At 41.3% G+C, this 25,650-nt stretch overlaps 1 protein-coding gene across 2 annotated transcripts in view; it reads left to right on the top strand.

The window, feature by feature from the left end:
* The window catches only part of DGKI (diacylglycerol kinase iota), a 504,155-nt gene that overhangs the window by 257,987 nt on the left and 220,518 nt on the right, over positions 1–25,650 (top strand). For both annotated transcript variants that reach the window (XM_068972548.1, XM_068972547.1), the window contains exons 9-12: positions 4,525–4,599; positions 5,097–5,195; positions 19,477–19,559; positions 21,425–21,485. In XM_068972548.1, the coding sequence (XP_068828649.1) occupies positions 4,525–4,599; positions 5,097–5,195; positions 19,477–19,559; positions 21,425–21,485 (318 nt within the window). The remainder of the gene's footprint in view (positions 1–4,524; positions 4,600–5,096; positions 5,196–19,476; positions 19,560–21,424; positions 21,486–25,650) is intronic.

The following is a 25,650-nucleotide window of genomic DNA, read 5'->3' as shown; positions in this document are numbered from 1 at the left end:
GGTGGACAGCTGTGGAGTTGGGCTCTGTGTGAAAGCTTGCTGGATGATTTGCTAGGTTTCATCACCAAATTACTTGGCGAGACCTGGAAGTGAAAAGATGATGGAAGGTAGATAACTGAAAGGAGTTAAAATGAAAAAAAAAAAAAAAATTTAGTGACCAAGCCTCAATCAGTGAATACAAAGTCCAAGTTATATTTGAAGTTACAAATGTCAGTGTTTGTCCTCTGGACTGAAAATGTTAGAGGATAGTGCTTTGGGTGAATGAATTAAAGATATTCAAATACTAGTGCAGGCACTTGGAGCTGATGGAGCAAGACTCATGTGGCATGAACTTTTTGTGAGGTCAGATTTGTGGGGGACCCTAGAGGTGTGTGTTTTTAATAAATAACATTGTTCTCTACTTAATGCTTCAAAATTTGGCTTTTCTATTAGAAAAATCTTAGGGAAAAGTCTATATTAATACATATATATTTGATTCCTTTTAAATTGCTGTCGATATTTTATAGTTGATTTAAGCAAATTCCCTCCCAATGGATATCTATATTATTTCTAATGGTCTGTTTATAAAAATGTCACAATCAACTCCTAGCTAGCCTTGTATGGGCTTTCTCCATGCTAGTCCTTATCCCTTATGATTGGATTATCTTAAAATGCTAGGGCTCCCATGGTATGTAATAGCAATGACCAACAATCTCCCTCAATGCCCAGTGCCAAAGACTTCCTTTGGTCAATCTAAATGTCACACTTGCTGTGTGAAACAAGTTGCTGTGATTTGGCCAAATATGCTTGAGAAGCTGCTGAGGCCCTGTCCTTAACTTTTGGAGTAAGTTTTCCTGATTCTTCTGCTTGCCTGTCCTTATAACAATCATTGCTGCAATGCTAAAGCTGGAGCAGGGCAGAGTGAGACTATCCTTTCATAGACAAAGTCCACGGAGCACCCTCTTGTTATCCATCAGAGTTTTGTCCAGCGTGTGAATGGAAGAAGACGTCATCTGGGATGATGAAGTGAGATATGGTATCTTTAGACCTGTTATTATAATTGATCCTTTGCGATCCTGTCGCCTGAGGAAATCCCAAGAGTTAATAAGAGTAGTAAGTTGGGTTTCATTCACAGTGGAATGATTCACCCGTAGGATTTCATAACAGCCCAGGAAGGCGTCATAACTGTGATAAAGATTGTGTTGATAGGATTATTTTTGTGGCAGGGTAATCCTGTGCCACAATACCTGGGACAAGAAAGCAAAAATCCTTTATCTTAGGAATTTCACAAAAGAGTGGGCACAGAATGTACAGGGGTGAATGCTGTTGGGATCAGAAGAATGTAAAAATCCAGACAAGAGTGCTACGTTTTGCTGTTTGGACAGCTGAACTTGTAGAATGAACCCTTTGCACCACTGAGTTAGCTGCTTTTGATAACAGTGCTGCTTTGTTTTAGAACCCAGGAAAAGTATTAAAGGTTTCTTGGCTGTTTTGTCAACAATTCTAGATAATAACATCTCGGTATAATTTTTTCATTCTTGGGAACCATGTTTATTTAACTCTCACAAGACTGACCAGGCAGAGTAAGTGATATTGTGGATTAGCAAGGCTTGAAGACTTGCCTTGGCCAAAACACAGCCTGAATCTGCCTTCGCATCCATCTGTTCCTCACTGAATTAAGCTGCCTTCTAAAAGAAGTGATGTCCTGAGACAGAGATACATGTTTACACAAGGACAGAAAGAAGCCTGGGGAACTTGGAGGTGTGGAGTTCCATAATGCTTATCGTTTGCTCTTTGACCATCTGTAGGGAGGTAAGCTTACTCAGAGCTCACCTACAAGCGTCCAGGTACTGTAAGTCAACCACTGTGCTTGAGCTTTCCCCCTTCTTGTTCTGTGAGATGAAGGCCTCAGGTGCGTGTGGCTTGGTGAGGTTTGGAAGCATTTGCATCTGTGTTTAAAACAAAGGCCATTTTTGTCTGTCTGTTCCCTATGAGAGCTGAGTCCCCTGCCTACTCCTTTTTCAGACATGCAGCCTTATTTTGGTATGTTTTTCTAACCCTCTTCTCAAACACACTTGATCAGCAGGATCACCTGAAGAACTGTGATTTCTGTGATCAAGCAAGTTGAGGAAACAGTCCCTCAACTTGGTTCATGTGCCCTGTCTCTTGGAGTTTAATTATTGAGTCCTGTCCAGAGCCGAGGCCCATAGTATGTTCCTGTAAGTGTTGGTGTCCCACATTGCTCTTGGCACTAAATCAAAATGAAATAAATTAGGAAACAGTCACCACTTCCTAAGGACCCTTTATGAAATTAGGGAAGACTCAGTCAGTGTCGTGAATTATAAAAATACTGACTTCTTATTTCCGCAATGATGTGGGTGCCTACTGTGTGCCAGGCATTGGTGCTGGGGATATATAGCCATCAGAGACAACTGATAACATTGATCAAAGTGTTTCTCACGGGATGGATACCAGGTTAACTACTTTACATGCATTTTTTTTTTCATTTAAACTCCACAACTGTCCTTTGAGGTAGGTATTATCACCTTCATTTGAAAATTAAGAAACTTAATTCAAAAGTTTGACTTGGCCAAGGTAATGGAGCTAGTAACAGGGAGGTTCAGAATTCAGTCTGTCAAATCCCACACCTCACACTTCTTACCCCAGTGATTGGCTTTACTATACGCAGTACATACAGCTCCTCATTCTACCTTTCGTACTTCAGACAGAGGTTCTCAATGCTGGCCACACTAGAATTCCCCAGGAGCTTTTATTATTTTATTTTATTCTATTCCATCCTGTCGTAAGCTATTCTATTCTGGGGAGCTTTTAAAAAGTGTCTTTGCCTGGGCTTCACCCTAAACAAATTAAATAAGAATATTTGTTGGGGCCCAGGTACCAACACTCAAAGCATCATGAATTGCCATAAGTAATAGACGCTGCTTCTGCCAGTCTAATAGTTTTCAGCACTCTCCTTGGAATATTTGACTGATTAAGCATTTAAAAGTTCCGAGTAATTGTTCGTCCCTTTTAATAAAATTGGAAGTCGTCAAAATATAGCAAATACTCAAAGAATGCAGAAGTTTCCCAAAGAGGGACATGATAATAGACCAATTTAAAGAGGAATTTGGAAACTTGGAGATCTATTTGCAGGAGAAGTATAGTGTAAAGTGAGTGATGAGAAATCACCTGGCATCGTGAACACCCATGAACTTCTGGATTTCTTTTCTGGTGAGATTCAGAAAACCTGAAGACTCTTTTAATCTGATGGGGGAAGAAAACCTTGGGACAAATGGTGGTTCAAGAAAGTTTCCTTCATCCTTGGTGAGCACAGGCCACAAATCAACTTTTTTTTTTCTTGGTCCAAATGCAAATAAAAGCTAAATAGTTTCAGTCTTACTAACTTGGATGTGTTCATATATGATGTACTCTAGACTAAAAGGTTTATTTTGAATGTTCTAAGAAAAAATACAGTGTTGAAAAATAGATATCTAAGTTGCTTCAAGCTGTTTGAAAACATTTAATTGCTCAAACAATGCATGTGTCTATGCTTATGTAAACTTTTAAGTTAAAAATTTTGTATTTCAGGCTTTCAACACTTCGTAAAACATCTATGTCATGGTAGTAATAGCTTGCCTTTATGAAGATGGCCATCTAATTAATGACTGACTCTCCACTAATTAAATCTGATTTTGCCTTGCCTTCAGCCAGGGAGCTGTGACTGTTCCCAGAAAAAGGTTCTTCTCAAAGCATCTGTATCAAATATTAAGAGTAAATAGCTGAAATAATCAAGAGTTGTGGTCCATACATTCCCTAGAAAGAGAAAGACAGGGAAAGTAAATTTGGGGTCCCTGTGTTTCAAGTTGGATGCGCTTCTGTGAGAGGAAAAAGATCAAGGTTGCCAAGGGACGGAGGACTTTTTTAAACCAGTGGGGCCTTAGCCAGGAAAAGGAAGAGCAGTGACTGCCACTCTGCATTTTGAAAACCAAGCCATGAATGCTGATAGAAGACTTGGATCATAACATTTCAATGGCGTTGAGTCATTTTATATGAACAGGTCGTTTCCTATAAAAAGTAAACAGAGGGGGAAAAAAGAAAAAGAAAAAAGAAAAGCGTGAAAAATGGCCTCCTTTTTTACATTTCCACATAGGTGATCTCCATACCAGGAGATGAACTTCTTGAACTTGGTTGGGCGGGAGACGGACCTGGTTGGGCGGGAGACTGGAGCCCCTCAGAGAATTTGGGATTCTTCCATTTTTACTGGGAGGGTTGGCAGGTATAACATGTGTTGTTATGTGAGTCCATGAGAGCCTCCAGGGTTCTAACTCCCTGCCTCTCCGTGGGGTGGGGAGTCAGTCGCTCACTCTCCAGCACGCGACTGGGTTTGTGTGTGGCTTCCCCATGAGCAGTGGCTTGGAAGTGTCAAAGCATGAGAAGCATGCCCTGCCGAACAGCATGCGCCGCCGTCGCCTTCTCCATGGTCCTGCATGGGCGCGCTCGTGGCCCGTCGACCTGCCGGCTCAGGGCTCCCCTCTTTCCCTGCAGAACTCCCTGAAGGCGTCCAATCGGAAGAAGAAGAGAACAAGCTTTAAAAGAAAAGCCAGCAAAAGAGGAACCGAAGTAAGTGCTTGAGGGTGATGGTCCAGGGAAATCCACCTTCCTCTCCACCGGCTCCCCGTCTGACTCGACCTGGCCCGAGCTCCTTTTGCTGATGTATCTCCTGCCACTCTCCTTCAGCATACCCTAACCACACTGGGATTCTGCCGGTTCCTTTAAAATACACACATAAAACCTTTTGCCACTTGAGAGTCAGAGCATTTGCTTTTGTCTATGGAAGTATTGTCCCAAAGATGATGAAGATGAGAGCTAGAATGTATCTAGTGCACGTCAAGCCTATAGAAAAAAAAAAAGATCATGGCTAAATTCTTGGGGGCAAGTTATAGCTTGAGACACTTTCTCATGTTGAGTGAGCCCTGTGAAACAAGATGCAGTGTATTTGGGGGGATATGTTGATTTGGGGGGATGGGGTAGGGAGTGGCAGTGGTTCTAGAAATATCTCACTTTCATTGCTTTGGGGCTGCTTTTCAAGTCTCAATAGTGCTGCTTTCTTTCTTTAGCAGGAAAACAAAGGTCGTCCTTTTGTGATAAAACCTATCTCTTCTCCGCTCATGAAACCTTTGCTTGTGTTTGTAAACCCCAAGAGTGGAGGCAACCAGGTAAGTCGATTTTCATGCGTTTCACTTGGAAGTTTCAACACTTTCTTGAAAACACATTTCCTGACACCCAGTAAAATAGCACTATGTGGGACTCCTAGCATTGGAAGACAGCCCGTTTCTCCAGTAAGGCACAGCTTTACACTTGATGGGGCCAGGCGAAACCTCGAGGTTCTAGGATTTATCCCTCTGCTTCCACGTCAAGCTTCACTAGAGGTGTCAAAAACCGAATTGCTAACATTTTACTTACAGATTTTCAAGAACGTTCATGCTACAAACTCTCAGTGTTTCAGCTTTCTTAACTCTTATAGTTAGGAAGCCCTTCATGAGCTTGTGTGTCTGTGTTTGAGTTAGTCGCTCAGTCGTGTTCGACTCTTTGTAACCCCATGGACTGTAGCCCACCAGGCTCCTCTGTCCATGGAATTCTCCAGGCAAGAATACTGGAGTGGGTAGCCATTCCCCTTCTCCAGGGGATCTTCTCGACCCAGGAATCAAACCCGGGTCTTCTGCATTGCAGGCAGATTCTTTACCACCTGAACCACCACCTGTGTTTCTTTCTGCTGTAATCGAGACTGAACTACTTTGAGTAATAATGATTTATTATCCATGATAATCATGAACAACAGACACCACCAAGGCTACCCAAAATACATCACCTTTCACAGGTTTCATTTGGTCTTTGCCCAAGTCCTATAGAATGATTAATATCAACCTCATTTGAGGATAACGAATAGCCTTAGAGAAGTAAAATTTAATAACATGTTTAATGTACACAGCTCTTTAAAGGACAGAAATTGTTCCAGAATCCAGGTCTTTGTCTCCTCATCTAATTCTTGTCCCACTCTCAGGCTTCTTATCAATACTCCTCTGTGGGTTCTGGTTTTGCTGTGACTTTCATGTGAGTTTGGATGATATTTCCTGTGTCCGTTAAGTGCACATTTTACATTTTGAGACAAGATTCCCTGAAGTGTCACGCTAAGCAACTTAAAGATTTAAAACTGTTTTGGTCACCTCGTGTAAGTAGGCAAATCATAGAATTAAGATTGACCCAAGATAATGCTTGTTCTTATTAGTAAAGTTAATGGGTATTTTCCAGATCACATTAATTATAGTAAAGCTTCTCATTTAAAGAAATATTATCCCCCTTTCCTTTCTTCAAAATTATTATTATTATTATTATTTTAATTTGTGCATTTACTTAGTTTTTGGCTGTGCTGGGTCTTCATTGCTGCACGCGGGCTTTCTCTAGTTGCAGCACGTGGGGGCTGCTCTCCAGTCGCTGTAAGCTTCTCACTGCGGTGGCTTCTCTTGTAGAGCATGGGCTCTAGGGTGCAGGCTCAGTAGTTGTGACAGGTGTTAGTTGCCCCGTGGCATGTGGGATCTTCCTGGACCAGGGATCAAACAGGTGTCTCCAGCATTGCAAGGTGGATTCTTAACACTGGACCACCAGGGAAACCTCCAAATTCTTTTTATTTTTTAAAGATTTTTTTTTAATGTGGGCCATTTTTAAAGCCTTTATTGAATTTTTGGGGGCTTCCCAGGTGATGCGGTGGTAAAGAATTCCTGCCAATGCAGGAAACGCAGAAGACTCAGGTTTGATCCCTGGGTTGGAAAGATCCCCTCGAGTTGGAAATGGCAACCTGCTCCAGGATTTTTGCCTGGAAAACTCCATGGACAGAGGAGCCTGGTGGGCCACAGTTCATGAGGTTGCAAGGAGTTGGACAAGACTGACTGACTGAGCATATTGAATTTGTTACAATATAGCTTCTGTGGCTTATGTTCTGTTTTTTTTTTGGGGGGGGGGGGTGGGCATGAGGCATGTGGTATCTTAGCTCCCTGACCAGGAATCCAACTCATGCCTCCTGAATTGGGAGGCAGTGTCTTAACCACTGCCAGGGAAGTCCCCCCAAAATTCTTAATATTAATTCTTCTGTTAAAAGTCTATATTAACATTGTAGAGAATAGGGAAAAGAACTGTTGTAAGTAGAGAATTTATTTTTAACATCCTACTCTTTTGATTTACTGAGTGATGATCTTCATGTTGTAATGATGGTGATCCTAAAACTACCTCTTGAGAAATTCTTGGGAGTGAAGTTCAGTTTGCTCTGAATCTTACTCCCTCTCTAGGTCTAGTCTTTCCATAGCCTAACTAGGGTTGAGGGTGTGGTTGGGAACCATGGAACACAGCACAGTTATTTAATGTAAATGACTCCATGAATTTGGCCACCTGAGCTCCACATGCTAATTAATCTCAGGTACATTTTATCTTACAAGTCTTATGTAAAATGCATTAATTAAATTCTTATAAGCTTTTCCTTTAAGGCATTTAGAAAATTGTAGATGATCTCTGGTTTGGAGAAGGAGGCAGTCCAGTTAAGATACATCCTGTTCCTGTTTCAATCTCTGTATAAATTATTAAAGACAGGGACTTCAGAGATGATCTAAGATTGTTTCTTCTTTCACTAAATAGAAAACAGCTCAAGGAAGCAGAAGTGAATTTTCTAAGGATATTGTGTTTGTTAATGACACAAAAGGGGCGAATGGGAAAAAGAATCTGAGCAACATTAAGGAGATGTGAATTCTCAATTGAGTGGATCAGACCACAGGTGCTGTGAAATTTCAGAGGCAAGCAGTCACTTGGGAGTGATAAGGAAATGGTGTCAGGGAAGTGGCTGAAACAGAAGATGGACACCACTTAGTTATGCAGAGGAAACTGGGGTCATGCCCTCTTCTTCCTCTCTCTTGCATCACATTCCTGTTCACCCTTTACTGCTCAGTAGCACCTTTCTGAACAGTTGCTCAGAACTAATTGGCTTGTCGGCTATGCTCCTGAAGGCCATGGCGCACATGTGTACTATGTAAATTGCAGCATTAAGTCCTGTACTGTGTATACTCTGTGTGTCTGTTCCGAAGAGATACAGGCTTAGTTAATGCCAGGGGCTGCCCCTCTGAACCTATGATTTCTAGTGCACAGTGCACAGGAATGAACTATAATTGTTTAACCAGCAGTATGTGTAGAAGGTGGGATGTTGTGATGAAAGTGATTCATTTTGAGCACAATATAATGGGTAGAGCATACCTATTAAGTTATTAGAAAGGTGACTAAAGATTAGAAAGAACTTGTGGAGCAGTGTCTTAAATCCTGGCTGAGGATTTTGGATTCATATTAAAAATTTTGTTTTTTGCTATTTAAAGATTTTTTTTTTTAGTTTTGAAAAATATTTTTTTAAATAAAGGAGTAATATGATGGCAGATTAATTAGGCACATTGAGAATACATATAAGTCAGGAGGCTATTCGTTAGCATAAATTAGAGGACCTTGTTCATCCATTCTATATAAAATAGTTTGCATTTACTAATCCCAAACTCCCAGTCTTTCCCTCAACAACAAGGTCCTACTGTATAGCACAAGGAACTGTATTCAACATCCAGTGATGAAGCATAATTGGAAAAAAATATGAAAAATAATATATATGTTATATATGTATATCTGAGTTGCTGTGCTGTATAGCAGAAATTAACACAACATTGTAAATCAAATATGCATTAATAAAAGTTTTTAAAAATTGGATGGAGAGCACAATGGATGGACCAGTGAATAGACGGGTAGACCTGTGGGTTAAAGGATGGATGTGTGGATGAATGAATGGGCATGGGGATGAATGGGATACTTAAAGGGAAGCAAGGCATCAAGATCTTCCAGCCGATTATCTGGAAAGTGGCTTTGTTATCAATGGATTTTTCAGGAAAGGGAAGAATTATTTTGGGAAAGATGTCGAAATGTGTTTGAAGAATTTGAGATCACAGTGAGGTATTCAGGTTTTAAAACTGGCCTGTTATTAGACGCAAAAAGCTTCCTGACTTTGCTGTCACTTGAGGCACTTTGGCTTATGAATTGCCCTAATGAGGTCACCTCCAGAGTACCTAGGATTCTCAGAAATGTGACTAAGCAAATCAAAATGAATAGTGTGTAACTTTAAACTTCTGTGTATTTCCTCTGTAAAGTAGAATTCTTTTTTAAAAAAATAGTTATTTATTTGGCTCTGCCGGGTCCAGCTGTGGCGCAGGGGTTTTTGTTCTTCCCTGTGGCGTGTGGGATCTTCTGTTGGAGAGTGCAGGATCCTTTCTTTCAGGATCCTTTTTCAGATCCTTTTTAAGCAGCTTGTAAGATCTAGTTCCCCGATCAGGGATGCAACCCAGGCCCTCCCCCCACCCCCCTGCACTAGGAGCTTGGAGTCCAGACACAGGACCACCAGGAAAGTCCCTCGAATTCTTTACTAAGCATGATAAATACAAAGAACCTTGTTTCTAAGCACAACATGAAATGTTGAGAAAGCTGTAGAGAAATCCAAACACCTGTCTATAATTAGAACCTTTCAAACTGACCTCCATATATTTATGGTTCCTTCTTCAGTGTTAGGATGGTACACCTCTAACCACCCCACACCCCCAGCTGTGGTGAGCAGGGCAGAGTCATGGTCAGGGGTGACCTAACTCCTCTTTTAGGTCTAGCTGTGGCCATACCGTGCCCTTCACACTGCACACGAGTCAGCTGCAGGATGGGGGCAGTCAGAGAATGAAGTAAACCACCCCACTTGGCAAAACGGAATCAGAGGAACGGAGTTTCTTATTCCTCAGCTCCCTTGACTCTCTGACCCAAATGAGCCGCGGTTGAGACCAAGAGGCAGAGAAGAACAGAGGGTGGCAGTGAAAGCAGGTTATCCCCAGGAAGGAGGAAGGGGGAAGGATGTGCATGTGTTTTCTGACCTGGGGTTTCTCCTTGGGGGGCATTCTGTGCTCAAACCTGACATGATGTGGTGTTCTCCTTCGAGAAGGAGGCCATTCACGTTTATTTACCTTAGAGACAAGTTGAGATTAATAACATGACCTCTGTGTGTGTTTGACATCCTCAGATAGCCTTTGAAATGCCATTCATCAGAATCTTTATCTGGAAATTTTCAGTTTGGGGAAAATTCAGGAAATTTCATCCTGACGTTAGGGTTCAGTCCGGGGAATTTCTATCTGAATGTGTGCCTCTTACTCTCCCCTCTTATAGTCCAGTAGTTTCCCAATTTCTGTGTAAATGAAACCCATGGAAACGCTTGTTAGACATATTCTACCCTATAAAATCTGGTGCTGTGTGTCTGGGGTGAGGCCCGGGAGTGCCACTGGTGAGCGTCTCAGGTAATTCTGATATCAGTCTTCTGTGGGACTCATTTAGGGACACATCATCAGAGTCCTGTCAGGGTTTCTGAGATTACCTGGGCCTTGTGTGAGGAGCACAGCAGGTGAGAATTTATTGGAGATGAAGGTTTATTTTTTTTGTTTGAAAAATAGCGTCTCAGTTTCTCCTTATTGTCTTCAAGGAGGCTCATCTCTTAGCCCAGAGAAGTGGTTCTCAACTCCCACTGCCTTTAAAGACCGCAGCAGCCTTTAAAGACCCCAGCAGCCTTTAAAGACCGCAGCAGCCTTTAAAGATGGTGGTGTGCGCTCCACCCCATGCTGAGACCTGTGAGTACAGGGCGCCTTAACTGGTCTAAGCTCCTAGATGACTTTCTTGTCCAGCAAGTGTTAAGAATCATGGCCTTGTTTCCTCTTAAGCTTCTGTGTGCATGAATCACCTAGGGATCCTGTTAAAATGCAGATTCTGATTCAGTGAGTTGGGGTGCCTATGAAATCCTGCTTTTCTGACAAGCTTCCTGGTGCCACCGTTGCTGCAGCTCGGAGACCACACTGATTCACAGGAGTTTACAGCAATTAATAGAGAAATGGGGCTTCCGTTTTCTAAAGAATCCCCGCCAATGCAGGAGATGCAAGACACGTGAGTTTGATCCCTCGGTCATGAAGATCTCCTGGACTCTGTTTTTTGATTGTTAAATCAGGGCTTTTGCCTTTTAAGAATTGATTTGTCTTGCTCATCTGTGTCTAGATATAAAGTGCTCCCCCCACCCCTTTCTGTTCTTGAAGGTTAGGCTTCAGACTTAGACACTCACACACACACACACAAAACCTTCTTAAATAACTATTCTTCAAATAACTAGACTACATCGCCATCTGGTGGCAAGTAAAATGCCTATAGCTCTTTTTTTTTTTCTTCAGTATTTTTTCAGAAAATTTCCAGCACTTGGCAGGAAGATACTGAGCTGAACATGGGGGCGGTTTTTATTTCTTATTTTTTAAACAATGACTTCTTTTAAACAGATGTGTTTGTATGTTAGTCGCTTGGTCTTGTCCGACTCTCTGCAACCCCATGACTGCAGCCCACCAGGCTCCTCCGTCCATGGAATTCTCCAGGCAAGAATACTGGACTTGGCTGCCATTCCCTTTTCCAGGGGATCTTCCTGACCCAGGGGTCAAACCCGGGTCTCCCGCATTGCAGGCAGATCCTTTAATGTCTGAGCCACTAGAGAAGCCTCATTTAAACAGGTGCTTCACAGTAATTGTCTCTCTTTCTTCCCCTTCAGGTAGACACGTGCTGGGTGTTCTGCAAAGCTTTGGAGGTTGGGGGTATGGCTGTTCTTGGTGGGATGTGAGCTATGTGAGGGAGCATTCACTAGAGTTAGGGGTTGCGATATCAACTTTAGTGTCATCTCCTGCAGAAAAGAAGAAAGATAAACTTTACTCCTGCGTGATCCCCTCCTCAGTGTGGAAACCTGAGGGCTCGAGTAAGGGCCTGACTGCTCATGCGTATCTCTGCTTTAATTTCAACACTCAATGTTTTTTTGGATGCCCCTGACTCAGTAGCACATTTGTGCCTGAGTCTTATGGGCCTTTCTGATGCCTCTCAATGCTTCCTGCTTTCCCACTGGGTCTCCTTCACAAATTTCATCTTCAGTGACATATTATACATGCATGGTTAGGCAGATGTCTTTCTTTTAACTGAGCGGTAGCTGACTTATAATATATTGGTTTCAGGTGTCCAACATAGTGATTCAGTGTTCTTGTAGGTTAGGCTTCATTTCAGGTTTTCGTAGAATATATTTCATAGGCTTTATTTCCTGTAAGCAGGGGATCTGACCACTAGTTATTCTAGCCAGGCAATCCTTAGAGTCAAGGGTCCATCCTTAGGTGCTTACACTGTTCGGTGTGAAATCCCAGGGTTCAGACATGGCATGAGTTGGACCCTTGGATGGGAGTTCCCAGGGAGCTTATCAGCAGGTTATAGGAGGAAAGGATGTTCAGTCTGTGGACAGGCTCATATTGACTGAGTTCGCGCCCCTATCCTTGGGCAGGCGTTCCCACATCAGGGACACCTGTCCTGACTCAGGCCAGGGAAAGTCAACCCAAGTAGGAGGAAAGAAGAGACAAGAAGAAGTAACTTCAAATCCGAATCCCCAAACTACTTCTAAATACTGAACAAACAACCTCAAAGAAGATGTTGTTTTCTACTGTGCCCAACCTAAGCATAAATCCAAAACCATTATGATTTTTTTTATTGAGATATAGTTGATTTACATTGTTGTGTGTCTACTGTACAGTGAAGTGATACAGTCTGTGTATATTTTTTCCATTATAGCTTATTAAAGGATGTTGAGTAATAGCTCCCTGTGCTTTACGGTAGGATCTTATTGTTTATCTATTTTATATAATACTTTGTTTGTTGACTATACCAAAGCCTTTGACTGTGTGGATCACAATAAACTGTGGAAAATTCTGAAAGAGATGGGAATACCAGACCACCTGACCTGCCTCTTGACAAATCTGTATGCAGGTCAGGAAGCAACAGTTAGAACTGGACATGGAACAACAGACTGGTTCCAAATAGGAAAAGGAGTACGTCAAGGCTGTATATTGTCACCCTGCTTATTTAACTGCTATGCAGAGTACATCATGAGAAACGCTGGGCTGGAAGAAGCACAAGCTGGAATCAAGATTGCCCAGAGAAATATCAATAACCTCAGATATGCAGATGACACCACCGTTATGGCAGAAAGTGAAGAGGAACTCAAAAGCCTCTTGATGAAAGTGAAAGAGGAGAGTGAAAAAGTTGGCTTAAAGCTCCACATTCAGAAAACGAAGATCATGGCATCTGGTCCCATCACTTCATGGGAAATAGATGGGGAAACAGTGGAAACAGTGTCAGACTTTATTTTTTGGGGCTCCAAAATCACTGCAGATGGTGATTGCAGCCATGAAATTAAAAGACGCTTATTCCTCAGAAGGAAAGTTACGACCAACCTAGATAGCATAGTGAAAAGCAGAGACATTACTTTGCCAACAAAGGTCCGTCTAGTCAAGGTTATGGTTTTTCCAGTAGTCATGTATGGATGTGAGAGTTGAACTATGAAGAAAGCTGAGTGCCGAAGAATTGATGCTTTTGAACTGTGGTATTGGAGAAGACTTGAGAGTCCCTTGCACTGCAAGGAGATCCAACCAGTCCATTCTAAAGGAGATCAGTCCTGGGTATTCTTTGGAAGGACTGATGTTGAAGCTGAAACTCCAATATTTTGGCCACCTGATTTGAAGAGCTGACTCATTTGAAAAGACCCTGATGCTGAGAAAGATTGAAGGCAGAAGGAGAAGGGGATGGCAGAGGATGAGATGGTTAGATGGCATCACCAACTCAATGGACATGAGTTTGGGTGGACTCTGGGTGTTGGTAATGGACAGGGAGGCTTGGCGTGCTGCGCTTCATGGGGTTGCAGGGAGTTGGACATGACTGAGCGACTGAACTGAACTGATATATATATAACATCTCTCTTATTCATTTATCTGTGATGGAATTTAGGTTGCTTCTATGTCTTGGCTATTGTGAATAGTATTGCTATGAACATTGGTGTCCATATATATTTTCAAATTGAGCCATTCTCTGGTTATGTGCCCAGGAATACAACTGCTATATCATATGGCAGCTCTATTTTTGGTTTTCTGAGGAACCTTCATACTATTGTTCATAGTGGCTGCACTGATATACATTCTCACCAACAGTGTAGGAGGGTTCCCTTTTCTCTGCACTCTCTCCAGCATTTATTCTTTGTAGACTTTTTGATGATGACCTTTCTGACCATTGAGGTGATAACCTCATTTTGGTTTTGATTTGCAGTTATCTAATAATTAGTGATGTTACATGTTGCGTGTCTTTTGTGTGCCATTTCCGAAGGCTCTACCTTCATGTTGAGTGTGAATTTTAAAGAACAGACATTAGTGTATACCACAAACCAAGCCATCTAGCCCCTTTCATAGGGCCTGGATGTCTAGCTCCTTAGTCTGTAGTTATACTGATGTATCAAAATGTAAGTCCTATTCTCCTGATTCAAGCACTTCAGGGACTCTCATTTCCTGCAAAACAAAGCCCAAGCTCCATAGCCTGTATCAGCGGTCTCCAACCTTGATGGCACCAGGGACTGGTTTCGTGAAAGACAATGTTTCCTTGGACTGTGGGGTGGTGGAGTTGGAGATGGTTTCAGGATGATTCAAGTGCATTACATTTATTGTGCACTTTATCTCAATTATTATTATGTGTGATATATAATGAAATATTTATATAACTCACCATAAATACATAATCAGTGGGAGCCCTGAGCTTATTTTCATTTAACTAGATAGTTGAGCTCAGGCGGTAATATGAGTGATGGGAAGCAACTATAAATACAGATGAAGCTTCCCTCGCTCACCTGCTGCTCATCTCCTGCTTTGCTGCCTGGTTCCTGACAGGCTGTGGACAGGTGGTCCATGGCCTGGGAGTTGGGGACCCCTGGTCTATATGAATTAATCTGCAACTCACTTGTGCAGTTTCATCTCCCACCACCCCGGCCTTATGGTCCAGAGACTGAAAGGAATATAGTTTTTCCGGGATACGTCTTGCTGCTTCACATGGGTTGTGCCTAAAACATTTTTGTCTACTTCATCTAAAAACAAATGGTTAACTCTACTCATCTTTCAAGACAAAGTTCAAGTATCATATATAGGACGCCTTCGTCCTGTCCCCACGGCTGGGCTTTGAGTATCTCCACTGGCCACTCACGCATTTCAGTTGGCATCTTTAACATAGCACTGACCATCGTTAGTGAGTGACTATTTTGTGTTGAGCTCCTGGGTGCACACATGGGTACAGGTTAGGAGCCTAACGCAGATTTATTGCATAAGTTAGGTATTCCTTTGGGATTGTTTGGGTTAAGAGATTTCTTCACCTCTTCCTCCTGCTGTTAGATTTTCCTCAGATGTTTCTTGTGGACAGTTCTTTTCATGATCTAGAAAATATTTCTGTGGTATAAACCAAGGCTTGCTTAGTAGCATAGACCAGTCAGCCTTCCAAGAGAATTTCAGTGCTTGATGCGCTGCTGTTTGAACTGACCCATTCTTAGTTGATTCTTTTTACCCCCAAATTACTATATTCTATGAATAATTCAGAGAATTCCCTTTTGAGAACAAGAATCTTCTCTGTCTTGCCCATCTCCTGATTCCCTTACCTAAAACTGTACCTGGCCCTTAGTAGGTGAGTGGATGAATACTGCTTGTTTCTATCTAGAGAAGTGTATCTATTTTCTTGAAAGTTGTTCTATGATGCCCCATTCTGTTTCCTGACACCTAGAGCTGGAAAGAACAATGTTTTAACATTCGATGCTGCTGCTGCTGCTGCTAAGTCGCTTCAGTCGTGTCCGACTCTGTGCAACCCCATAGACAGTAGCCCGCCAGGCTCCCCCGTCCCTGGGATTCTCCAGGCAAGAACACTGGAGTGGGTTGCCATTTCCTTCTCCAATGCATGAAAGTGAGAAGTGAAAGTGAAGTCGCTCAGTCGTGTCCTACTCTTAGCGACCCCATGGACTGCAGCCCAGCAGGCTCCTCCATCCATGGGATTTTCCAGGCAAGAGTACTGGAGTGGGGTGCCATTGCCTTCTCCACTTTAACATTCCATAGGAATATCAAATCTCACAATATCTTAAAAAATATTGAGGTATTATAGCTACAACCTTATGTCTGAGAATACTCTTCAGAGTGTATTAGAATTGATGTATAATAGCCTTTTTTTTTAATGTAGAGAAAACGAAAAAAAGAACCTCTTGCTCAGAAAGTCAGCTTTTGCAAGGCATATAGCATGTGATGACCGTGAGAGTGTTTGGAACTTGCTAGTGAATTGTGTAAATGAAGGAGTAGGCTTACTCTTGTCTGTGAGAAAGAAAGAAATCACCCTTTTCCTGGTGAGTTGGTACTTGTCCACTCATTCAATTCTATTGAATAGACTGTACCTATTAAAGCCCTAAAGTAACTCATCCTAGCGGTAACAGCAGAATTAATAGAACTGACTTGAATGTGTGCCTAGCTTCTTTTCTTTACCCACTAAGATTGACTTAATACAGTGCAATGCGTTATTCAGACACTGACCATTTTCGCAAACGAATGTATTTTAGAAAGGTTACTGAAGAGTTGACTCATTGGAAAAGACTCTGATGCTGGGAAGGATTGGGGGCAGAAGGAGACGGGGACGACAGAGGATGAGATGGCTGGATGGCATCACTGACTCGATGGACGTGGGTTTGGGTGAACTCCGGGAGTTGGTGATGGACAGGGAGGCCTGGCACGCTGCAATTCATGGGGTCGAAAAGAGTTGGACACGACTGAGCGACTGAACTGAACTGAGCTGAAGGTAAACACTTAAGGGCAGCCTTGCGTGTTTATGCCGGTGACCCCTGCTCAGTTCCAGAGTGCCTCATTCCAGTAGACTCCAGTGTCAGTGGCGCCTCCTAGAAGCATGGGGTGCAAAATTTATCAGCCTTAAAAAATGATCCTTCTTCAAAAGGATAACTATAGACAGTTAGGTGTTCTACCTTACACAGAATGAGCAAAAGCCAAGACAGTGTGGACACCCAAACCTTTTAGAGAAATTTGAAGATTAAAAAAAAGCCTTCTCAGTGCTTCTTATTTGTATTTTTGAAAGGTGTGAATTACCTAGTATTATATGCGTAAAAGAAGCTGAAGTTGAAATGCACACTCTACCAGAGCCAAAGGTGACAAGAAGGGAGTAATTAACACTGACAATACACGTTGCCCTAGGAACCTAAAAGTGAGAATTTAATTTTCTAGCAAGTCAGTTGGAAGTTTTTAATAAGCCAATTGGTCATTCAAATGACTCTGGTGTTACCTATGAAACATAAAAGATTACCTGAAATAATCCCAATTGACTTGATACCAAGGCCTGGTATGGAAAGGAGAGAGCAGTCTCCTATTTGGTTGCCATTATGTATCGAAACGCATGTTTGAATTTTATAGGAAGGGAAGCATGTCATTTGGTGAAACTGAAGGATTGGGTTAGTTGTAATAATTAAGGATAGAGTGTTATTCCTAAATTTATAGCAAGCACATGATAAAGCAGAACTTTTAAATTAGAGGTTTGATGAGATGTGGAACAAAAGACCTACAGTGGCCTCTGCAACAACTGGCATAACAATGTGATAATTATAAAGTACATTTTAGCCCTCACACCCTCAAGTGTAATTTAATGAATAGATTAACAAGGAGCAAAAAAGAAAGGGGCTAACATTTACAAAGGCCTATTTTGTGCCACGTACTGTGCTGGATATGTAACTATTACTGATCCATTTAATTCTCGTAATCACCCTGGGAAGCAGACATTGCCGTATTTTACATGCTGAATTTCTACAAGATTATAAACGTTCACAGTAACCCAGTTAGAACATCCAGGTTAGCTCTGACTCAAATATCGTGCTATTTCTACTATAATAGGATGACTCTCAAATACAGAGTCGGAGAAGGCAACGGCACCCCACTCCAGTACTCTTGCCTGGAAAATCCCATGGATGGAGGAGCCTGGCGGGCTGCAGTCTGTGGGGTCGCAAAGAATCGGACATGACTGAGTGAATTCCCTTTCATGTTGCACTTTCGTGCATTGGAGAAGGAAATGGCAACCCACTCCAGTGTTCTTGCCTGGAGAATCCCAGGGACAGTGGAGCCTGGTAGGCTGCCATCTATGGGGTCGCTCAGAAAAGGACACGACTGAAGCGATTTAGCAGCAGCAGCAGCAGCAGTGGCAGCAGCTTCTTGGACTGCAAGGAGATCCAACCAGTCCATCCTAAAGGAGATCAGTCCTGGGCGTTCATTGGAAGGACTGATGCTAAAGCTGAAACTCCAATACTTTGGTGACCTCATGCGAAGAGTTGACACATTGGAAAAGACCCTGATGCTGGGAGGGATTGGGGGCAGGAGGAGAAGGGGACGACAGAGGATGAGATGGCTGGATGGCATCACCGACTCGATGGACATGAGTTTGGGTAAACTCTGGGAGTTGGTGATGGACAGGGAGGCCTGGCGTGCTGCGATTCATGGGGTCGCAAAGAGTCGGACACGACTGAGCAACTGAACTGAATGTAAAAATTATTCTTTTATTGTTTTGCTCAATTCACTTTAAGAAATGACCTCTGGAAGTGCCCTGTATTTGCCATGATGACAGCTCTATAAATGTTGCAATTACTCAAGACACTCTGGAAATGGTTTTGAGAAATAGACACAGGTACAGACATGGAAATTGAAAAATGTCAAAGTAAGATTTGAAAACACCATATATTATAAATAATGGGGAGCCTGAGATACTTGTGCTGTGGTTAAAAACATTTATTTCAAGAAAATTATATTTAGTTAATACTGTCCATATTTCATATTATGCAAAGACACTAGTAATCTGCACAATAAAATAAAAATTAATGTTAAATTGCATAAGTTGACTAACTTTCCTATGTGGATTTTCATGAATTAGATAATGATGACAAAAGCTAATAGGGCTCAATCATTAAGCACTTACTGCATGCCATCCACACTGTATTTAATCTTTGCAACAAGTCTGTGAAGGGCTCCCCAGGTGGTGCTAGTGGTAAAGAACTCTCCTTCCAGTGCAGGAGATGTAAGGGACACAGGATGGATCCCTGGGTTGGAAAGATCTCCTGGAGGAGGAAATGGCAACCCACTCTAGTATTCTTGCCTGGAAAATCCGATGGACAGAGGAGCCTGGTGGACTATGGTCCATAGGGTCACAAAGAATTGGACACGACTGAAGTGACTTAGCACACAGCACACTGTGAAGTAGACATTTTTATCTCTGCATTGAGAACTGAGCCTAATGAAATTAGAGAAATTGCTCAGAGTTTCATGAGTTAACAGTGTGTATGTAAGCATTCAACCTATGTATAGAGATGGCCAAAGCCCATGACTTTTAACTACCTCTCTATATATTTCGATATTATTTTTCAGGACAGGATTTATTTTTATTCTTTAAATGAGGAGCTAATATTTGGAAGCCTCCTCCTCTTATTGTCTTTTGTTGTTGTTGTTGCAGGGAACCAAAGTCCTGCAGATGTTCATGTGGTACCTGAATCCACGGCAAGTGTTTGACCTGTCTCAGGAAGGACCGAAAGACGCGTAAGTCTGGAAATACCCTCTGTGGTTCATACCGCTTTAGGCGAGTGAGAAGATCTCTCTGTTTGGGGGTCCTGCTCTATTATTTGATTACATCGTGAAGCATTCTCTGTCTTTCATCTACTTGCTCACCTCTACTACTGTCCCTCTAAAACTTCACCTGATGTTTCCTCTCTTCCCTGGCTAAGTTTCATTCAACACATATCCTGTGTGTTACTAACTCCTCATGTGTTTGTTGCTTAGACACGTGTAATTGTGGATAAGGGGCAAGTCTGGATTGAGAAAGGATCCATCCTTTTTCTACTTCTGCATGTATGGCTTTGGAGATGTCCCTTAACAGGAACAAGTGTTTCTTTGTGGAGAGTGGCCATGATCTGTTTATGAATGTGTTTGTTTATTTGGTTTAGAGATTGTGTGTATATATATGCATCCGTGACCACTTGTGAAACGAGTGAATTGATTACACCTGTAAATTCCATAGCAGAGTGGGGGAGACATTCTAGTTCCTGTTCAATTCCTTGTTTGAGCCTCTCAGAAATTTCATTCTCTATTTTTTGTTGAAAGTGGTGAAAAATAAAGTCTACTTGTAGCTGACATGTATCTCATATCTTCCTTTTGGTGGAAGGGTGTATGGTAGGAAAGAGCCAGGGATGTTTCTGCTGTTGTCTGGTTCCCTTTTGAAAACCCATCTAATATGATAGTTCAGAATTCATATGTTAAACCTTAGAGCTAAAGAGATAATAATTACTTTTCAATAAGTAATATCAGAGGCAAAGAAGCACTCAGATAATTTCTGAGAATTTATCAGATAATTTCTAGAAAAATAATATTCCTCTATGAAATGGATAAATTATATATTTTAAGCATGCAGGAGAACATTAATTATGAAAATTAATTTCTGTTGTCATTCTTCTGGTCTATGAACTTCTTTGCCACTAGAGTTTGCTATAAGACTTCTATTTTTTTTTCTTCTGCATTCAGATGTATTAAATCAAATATACTATCCTGGGTTTTGCCCTTTTATGTTTACTTTCCTTAAGATTTTATCATTTTCAGTTAGACTTTAGGTAGATAACTTCATAGATCACCATAAAGAATATGGCAAGACAGGAACTGTTTTCAGAAAAAATGTCATTTGATGTAAATAAGGTGATGTTTCTGGAATAGAGCCATTAGTATCTTCACTTCAGCAGACAGTTTCGTAGCGGAAGTGTCATTACATTTTCTTCAGAGACAACAGGAAAGATCTATTTTCAAGGAGACAAAATAAAATTCGGTACATCTTCCCTCTTTGGGCTGAGAAGTATAAATGGAGGTTTTAGTATTAGCAAGTGAGTGGAATTGTGGGTGCCATTGTAGTAATGCTAGTGGGGTGTCCCATCTCTCTGAAGAAGGTCTTCTAGGGTTAAGAGTGGGAAGTATAAGTCTGAAAAATAAATAGATCTGAGGAAAGCTAATCAAATATAAGGAAGAGACTTATAAGGACTATTGATTAATGATGGTTTTCTGTGAGAAAGGAGGAGGAGAATGACTGGAAAGAAAAAGAAGGAAGTTGACACTAATGAGGGAAATAATGTGAGTTGACACATTAATAGGAGTTATGGGAAATAAGCGCCAGGATGTTCCAATACCGGCCACTTAAAAATGGTGTTGGGTGCCAACCTCTCATCCGATTGTTGGAGTCAGTCCTCTTGTGATCACTCAGATCGGGTCACTTTGTAACTAGTTTTGAAGGTATTACCATCCTCATGATTATACATTCTCTTCACCTGCCCCCTCGCCCTCTTTTGTGCTGTGTGTTGGAATAATGCTCTCTGCCGTGGCCAGGGATAGGCTCTTTTGTTAACTTTTTCCTGTTTCCTCCACAGGCTTGAGTTGTATAGGAAGGTACCAAACCTGCGGATCCTGGCCTGTGGTGGGGATGGAACGGTAGGTCCTTGAAAGAGAATCCGGTTCTCTTCCTTGTTTCTTCCGTCTGCCATTTGTTCTCCTGAAAACATGTGTCTTTCTTCATTCCCACCTCACAGTCTTTCCAGTCCCCTAAACAGGGGTCCCCGACCTCTGGGATCTGATACTCCATGATCTGAGGTGGAACTGGTATAATAAGAATAGAAGTAAAGGGCACAGTAGGTGTAATGCACTCGAACCATCCTCCCCCGACCCTGGTCCTTGGAAAAATTATCTTCCATGCAACCGGTTCCTGGGGTCAAAAGGTTGGGGACCACTGCCCTAAAGCATTTGTCTCTTATGTGAACCAAGCCCCTAAGGGTTAGGAGGGACTCTTGTTATTGCCCTTAAGGATTCAGTCTTGATCTTTCTAAATTCTGTTTCCCCCACTCCTGCCCTGTGTCTCCCTGTTCCACAAAGTAAGGATCACTAGAATGAAGATCACTAGATCACTAGAATGACCTTTTGATCACTAGAAGTGATCTAGCCACATCACTAGAATGAAGATCATAGATGACTAAATGATTTTTAAAACAGAAACTGACCTATTTCCGGATATTCTTAATAGTTGGTCACAATTCTGGAAGAGAAATATGCATACACAATTGAATTATTGCTTTTTATTTTTTACTTGTGGAAATAAAAGAATATTGACCAACGTTTTGTCTTAAAGATCACAGTTGGTCCTCTTTGGAGTCATTTTAGGAGAAAAGATGGAATTGGGCTGACGTTTAATATCACGGGTGTATTTCCCCCAGTTTGTCTCATCTGTTTCTCAGTTTGCCCTCTACTTATGTTGCTATATTTAGCAAAGGCAAATAATTGAGAATGGTGACATTTAGATTTTGCTGTTCAGTATCTTTTCTTCTGTATTTAGAGTCTGATCTCATAGGATTTTATTATGAACTATCTTTGGCTTTTCTCTAATTTTCCTAATTAGAATGTTTTATTCTCAAAGGTAGCAACAGAATCTTCTAATTTTATCTCTCACAGCACGTGAGCAGTTAATGCTGTGCTGAATACACATTATATACTAATAAGCACAACCAGAAAGAAATTAAAGTGATTCCCTAGTCCTTTAAGATTTTCTGCAGAGAGGAAAACAATTTTCAGTTGAGAAAATAGTGTTTACTATTCTTTGAAACTCTGATACACATTATTAGCTTATAAAATTCATTATAAAGTCTTAAAGAAGCCAAACCTATTTTGCTTTGTTTAACCTGGTGCTTTCCAGAATTGTTTGACTGTTGGGATAGCCCTGGTATCCTGAATTCAGGGTCCTTTCTCTCTCTTAAATGACAATTACCTCCAATCTGTGTTGGCTGCCTGTGCCGTCTTCATATATCAGGCTTCATCATGGACTGGCTGTCCCACCTTCCAAACTTCCCCTTCTCCCCTGAGTCTCTCATCACCTCTCTCTGCCCGCACCCCCCCCCCCCCCGCCCCGCCACCTCATGGCTTTTTTCCCCTAATTCAGCAGGTATGTGTAGAAAGCACTGTTATAGGTCCAGACACATGTGAAACGTTTGTAATTATGGAGTCAAAGCTGAATTTCAAAAGAAGAGAAAAAGATAGAAGGAGAAGGACCACCAGTAGTCTTATCAAGGAAAACAATCCCCAAAGAAGTTTCAAGACAGTGATTATATTGTTAAGAGACTGAAGGATTACTATGGATTTGGAGACTAGGAGGTAACTGGTGGTTTTCAGGAGAATAGTTTTAATAGAGTGCCTGACACATTTTAATAGACAGAACCCAGAATGAGAGATTTATCAGTCACTAACTTTTGCCTGCCTCTTTGCAACCCCATGGATTGTAGCAGACTTCCCTGTCCTTCACTATCTCCTGGAGTTTGCTCAAACTCATGTCCATTGAGTCAGTGATGCCATCAATGGGACAAAACCCATAATGAATGAGATTTGGTACCACCCTAATGATTTCTGAGCTTCCCTGATGGCTCAGATGGTGAAGAATCCACCTGCAATGAAGGAGGCATGGGTTTGATCCCTGGGTTGGGAAGATCCCCTGAAGATGGGAATGGCAACCCACTCCAGTATTCTTCCCTGAAGAATTCCGTGGGCAGAGGAGCCTGGTGGATACAGTCCATGGGGTTGCTAAGAATCTGGACATGATTGAGCAACTGCTGAGCAACAGCACACATAAGGAGTTCTAATGAGCAGATCCAGTCACAGTGTTGAATTTCTAGAAATACTTTCTGGTGTCATTAATGCCACCTTCTTGACTCGCAGACTACCTGGTTCTCCTGCTTTTCTAGCATCTCTTCTTTAAATATACCATAATTAGGTATCTTTTTAATTGGGTATCTGGAAGACCTAGACCATAAGCTAGCTCTTCCAGAAGCCTGGATGTAACTTCTCATTTGTGTTCTAGGTGCCTTTTCCTCCCTGCTACCTTATCTATGATCCTAGCTTCAGTTTTTACATCTTTCTACATAGTTCACAACTGCAGTAGACATTTATATGTATAACAGCTATGAAAAGTGATGTATTTCCCTTAGAATTGATGCATTCTTTTGAGCTAATTATTTTTGTCGGTGGTAACCTCTGTAGTCCAATCATGTAGAATCAAAACTTTGCATATCTTCTACCTTATATCAAACCAGATTTTATTTTATTTTACCTTGTTAAAACAAGTTGTCCTGTGAAAGGTATCTGGGGTTTATGACGTGTTTATCAAGGTACGTGATTAATGTTTTTAATTTGATCAGTTTAGAATATGAAACTTTTAATTTTGAGTGTTTGTTTGAAGGAGAGGCCTGCTGATGGAATCATGAAGAGAAACTCTTGGCTCTTGGCAAATGAAGGATAATTCCTGAGTGCCGGGTATATGTTTGACATCAGGTGCTCAGCCTTCATTTAGTGAGTATGTCTATCACTGCAGAGGTTGTCAGAATTCTAAGTGACAGGGTTCTAGGAGGAATCAGAAATGGAATACTTTGGACTGGTTGGGATGAGGATATGTTAATCCTTAATCACATCTGTTTATATACAAAGTATTATTTAATATACAGACATCTTACATTAATTTGAAAAAGGTTCTTAGGCTTCAGTATGAGTTACTTTAATTTGATGCTGTTAAAAAGTACAAAGGTAATCAAGCTACCAGCCATATTTTTCACAGAACTAGAACAAATCATTTCAAGATTTGTATGGAAATACAAAAAACCTCGAATTGCCAAAGCAATCTTGAGAAATAAGAATGGAACTGGAGGAATCAACTTGCCTGACTTCAGGCTCTACTACAAAGCCACAGTCATCAAGACAGTATGGTACTGGCACAAAGACAGACATATAGATCAATGGAACAAAATAGAAAGCCCAGAGATAAATCCACACACATATGGACACCTTATCTTTGACAAAGGAGGCAAGAATATACAATGGAGTAAAGACAATCTCTAACAAGTGGTGCTGGGAAAACTGGTCAACCACTTGTAAAAGAATGAAACTAGATCACTTTCTAACACCGCACACAAAAATAAACTCAAAATGGGTTAAAGATCTAAATGTAAGACCAGAAACTATAAAACTCCTAGAGGAGAACATAGGCAAAACACTCTCAGACATAAATCACAGCAGGATCCTCTATGATCCATCTCCCAGAATTCTGGAAATAAAAGCAAAAATAAATAAATGGGATCTAATTAAAATTAAAAGCTTCTGCACAACAAAGGAAAATATAAGCAAGGTGAAAAGACAGCCTTCTGAATGGGAGAAAATAATAGCAAATGAAGCAACTGACAAACAACTAATCTCAAAAATATACAAGCAACTTATGCAGCTCAATTCCAGAAAAATAAACGACCCAATCAAAAAATGGGCCAAAGAACTAAATAGACATTTCTCCAAAGAAGACATATGGATGGCTAACAAACACATGAAAAGATGCTCAACATCACTCATTATTAGAGAAATGCAAATCAAAACCACAATGAGGTACCACTACACACCAGTCAGAATGTCTGCGATCCAAAAATCTGCAAGCAATAAATGCTGGAGAGGGTGTGGAGAAAAGGGAACCCTCCTACACTGTTGGTGGGAATGCAAACTAGTACAGCCACTATGCAGAACAGTATGGAGATTCTTTAAAAATTGAAAATACAACTGCCTTATGACCCAGCAATCCCAC

Source organism: Capricornis sumatraensis, chromosome 5 (genome assembly GCF_032405125.1).
Source record: "Capricornis sumatraensis isolate serow.1 chromosome 5, serow.2, whole genome shotgun sequence".
In the NCBI taxonomy this organism is placed as follows: domain Eukaryota; kingdom Metazoa; phylum Chordata; class Mammalia; order Artiodactyla; family Bovidae; genus Capricornis; species Capricornis sumatraensis.
The sequence above is the reverse complement of the archived record's forward strand: the minus strand, read 5'-3'. Positions and strand labels throughout refer to the sequence as shown.